This window comes from Corapipo altera, unplaced genomic scaffold (genome assembly GCF_003945725.1).
Source record: "Corapipo altera isolate COAL_440 unplaced genomic scaffold, ASM394572v1 58250, whole genome shotgun sequence".
NCBI classification, from domain to species: domain Eukaryota; kingdom Metazoa; phylum Chordata; class Aves; order Passeriformes; family Pipridae; genus Corapipo; species Corapipo altera.
In genome coordinates, this window is record NW_020892836.1 from 1 (window position 1) to 1,136 (window position 1,136).

The 1,136-nt window shown below is 57.9% G+C and overlaps 1 protein-coding gene across 1 annotated transcript; it reads left to right on the top strand.

Moving 5' to 3' along the window:
• Positions 1 to 6: 6 nt before the first annotated feature.
• On the top strand, positions 7 to 1,067 carry LOC113942679 (glutamine-rich protein 2-like). Its single transcript, XM_027633761.1, has 4 exons — positions 7 to 26; positions 248 to 319; positions 496 to 651; positions 808 to 1,067. The coding sequence occupies exons 2-4, from the start codon at positions 248 to 250 to the stop codon at positions 925 to 927; spliced, it is 348 nt and encodes a 115-aa protein (XP_027489562.1). The 5' UTR covers positions 7 to 26; the 3' UTR covers positions 928 to 1,067.
• The last annotated feature ends 69 nt before the right edge of the window (positions 1,068 to 1,136 follow it).

The following is a 1,136-nucleotide window of genomic DNA, read 5'->3' on the forward strand; positions in this document are numbered from 1 at the left end:
GTGAGGAAAACCAGAAAGCTATTGAGGTGGGTGGCTGAAAGTCCTGCATGGTCAGAGCATCCCCCAGGTAGACTCCAGCCAGGGGACCACAAGGAATCTGCCCCCCTGCCGACCTGCTCAAAGCCCTGAGCGGGTTCCAAGGGTGTTTCCCAGAGGATTTTGGGTAGGGGGAGCAGGGGCTGCTCAGCTGACCAGGAGGCAGCTCCAGCCCTGCTGCCATGTCATGGGATGCTTTCTGTGTTGAAAGATGCTGTTCCAGTCCTTGGAGACACTGAAGGACAAAGCAGAGGAGCAGAACATGTTGGCGGCAAAGGACATGGTACAGTCTGGTGGGACTGACCCTGCGGGGTGATGGGGTGACCAGGGCCACCCTGCCCTGAAAGGGGCACGATGGTACAGAGGGAGTGCTTCTACCTCTGCCCCTGACACGCCCTGGCCCTGCCTGTCATTCCTCAACCCTTTCCCCTCTGCTCTCCTGCCTTTCTCCTCTGCCAGAAATCTGCCTTGGGCAGCAAAGTCAGTTGCACCCAGTTTGAGGCGAGCATGGAGCGGCTGGATCAGAGGATGCAGGAGATGCAGGGCCAGGTGTTGGGACAGAATGAACACTGGAACGAGGTGGAACAGCAGCTCAACAACATGATGGAAAACAAGGTGAGTGGTTTCTCATCCCTCTCATGCAAAACTGGCACCTTTGGGTCTTGGCAGCCTGAGGCAGCATCTCTCTGAGGGTCCCCCTCTTGGATTTTCCCTGGAGACAGCCATGTCCCATGCCGGGGCAGCTGGCTGAGGGTGTGCACCTGTCCACAGCTGGATCGCCTGGAGCTGAAGCCTTTCCATAAGCAGATGGAGAAGATCTGGCAGAAGAGCATCAAAGAGCTCGAGAAGAAGATGACCGAGAGTGACAGCGCCGCTGGGCTGAGGAAGTGAGTGGGATGGGGATGGCAATGGCTTTGGGGACAGCAATGGTGCTGTTCCCTCCAGCTGTCCCAGACAGTGCCCACGTGGTACCCTGGCACTGCACTAATTTAGCCACCAAAGGAACCGTGGTGATGCTGATGAAGCAGCTGCACCTTCTCCTTCCACCAGCAGCAGGAAAGGAGGCACGAGGAGGGGGCAGCTGTGGGACAGAGCCCTCC

Excerpts from the sequence above, each read along its gene's own strand:
- LOC113942679 (XM_027633761.1), top strand. The coding sequence starts at position 248 with ATGCTGTTCCAGTCCTTGGAGACACTGAAGGACAAAGCAGAGGAGCAG. Across the intron at positions 320-495 it reads TGTTGGCGGCAAAGGACATG|AAATCTGCCTTGGGCAGCAA; the intron begins GTACAGTCTGGT and ends CTCCTCTGCCAG. Across the intron at positions 652-807 it reads ACAACATGATGGAAAACAAG|CTGGATCGCCTGGAGCTGAA; the intron begins GTGAGTGGTTTC and ends ACCTGTCCACAG.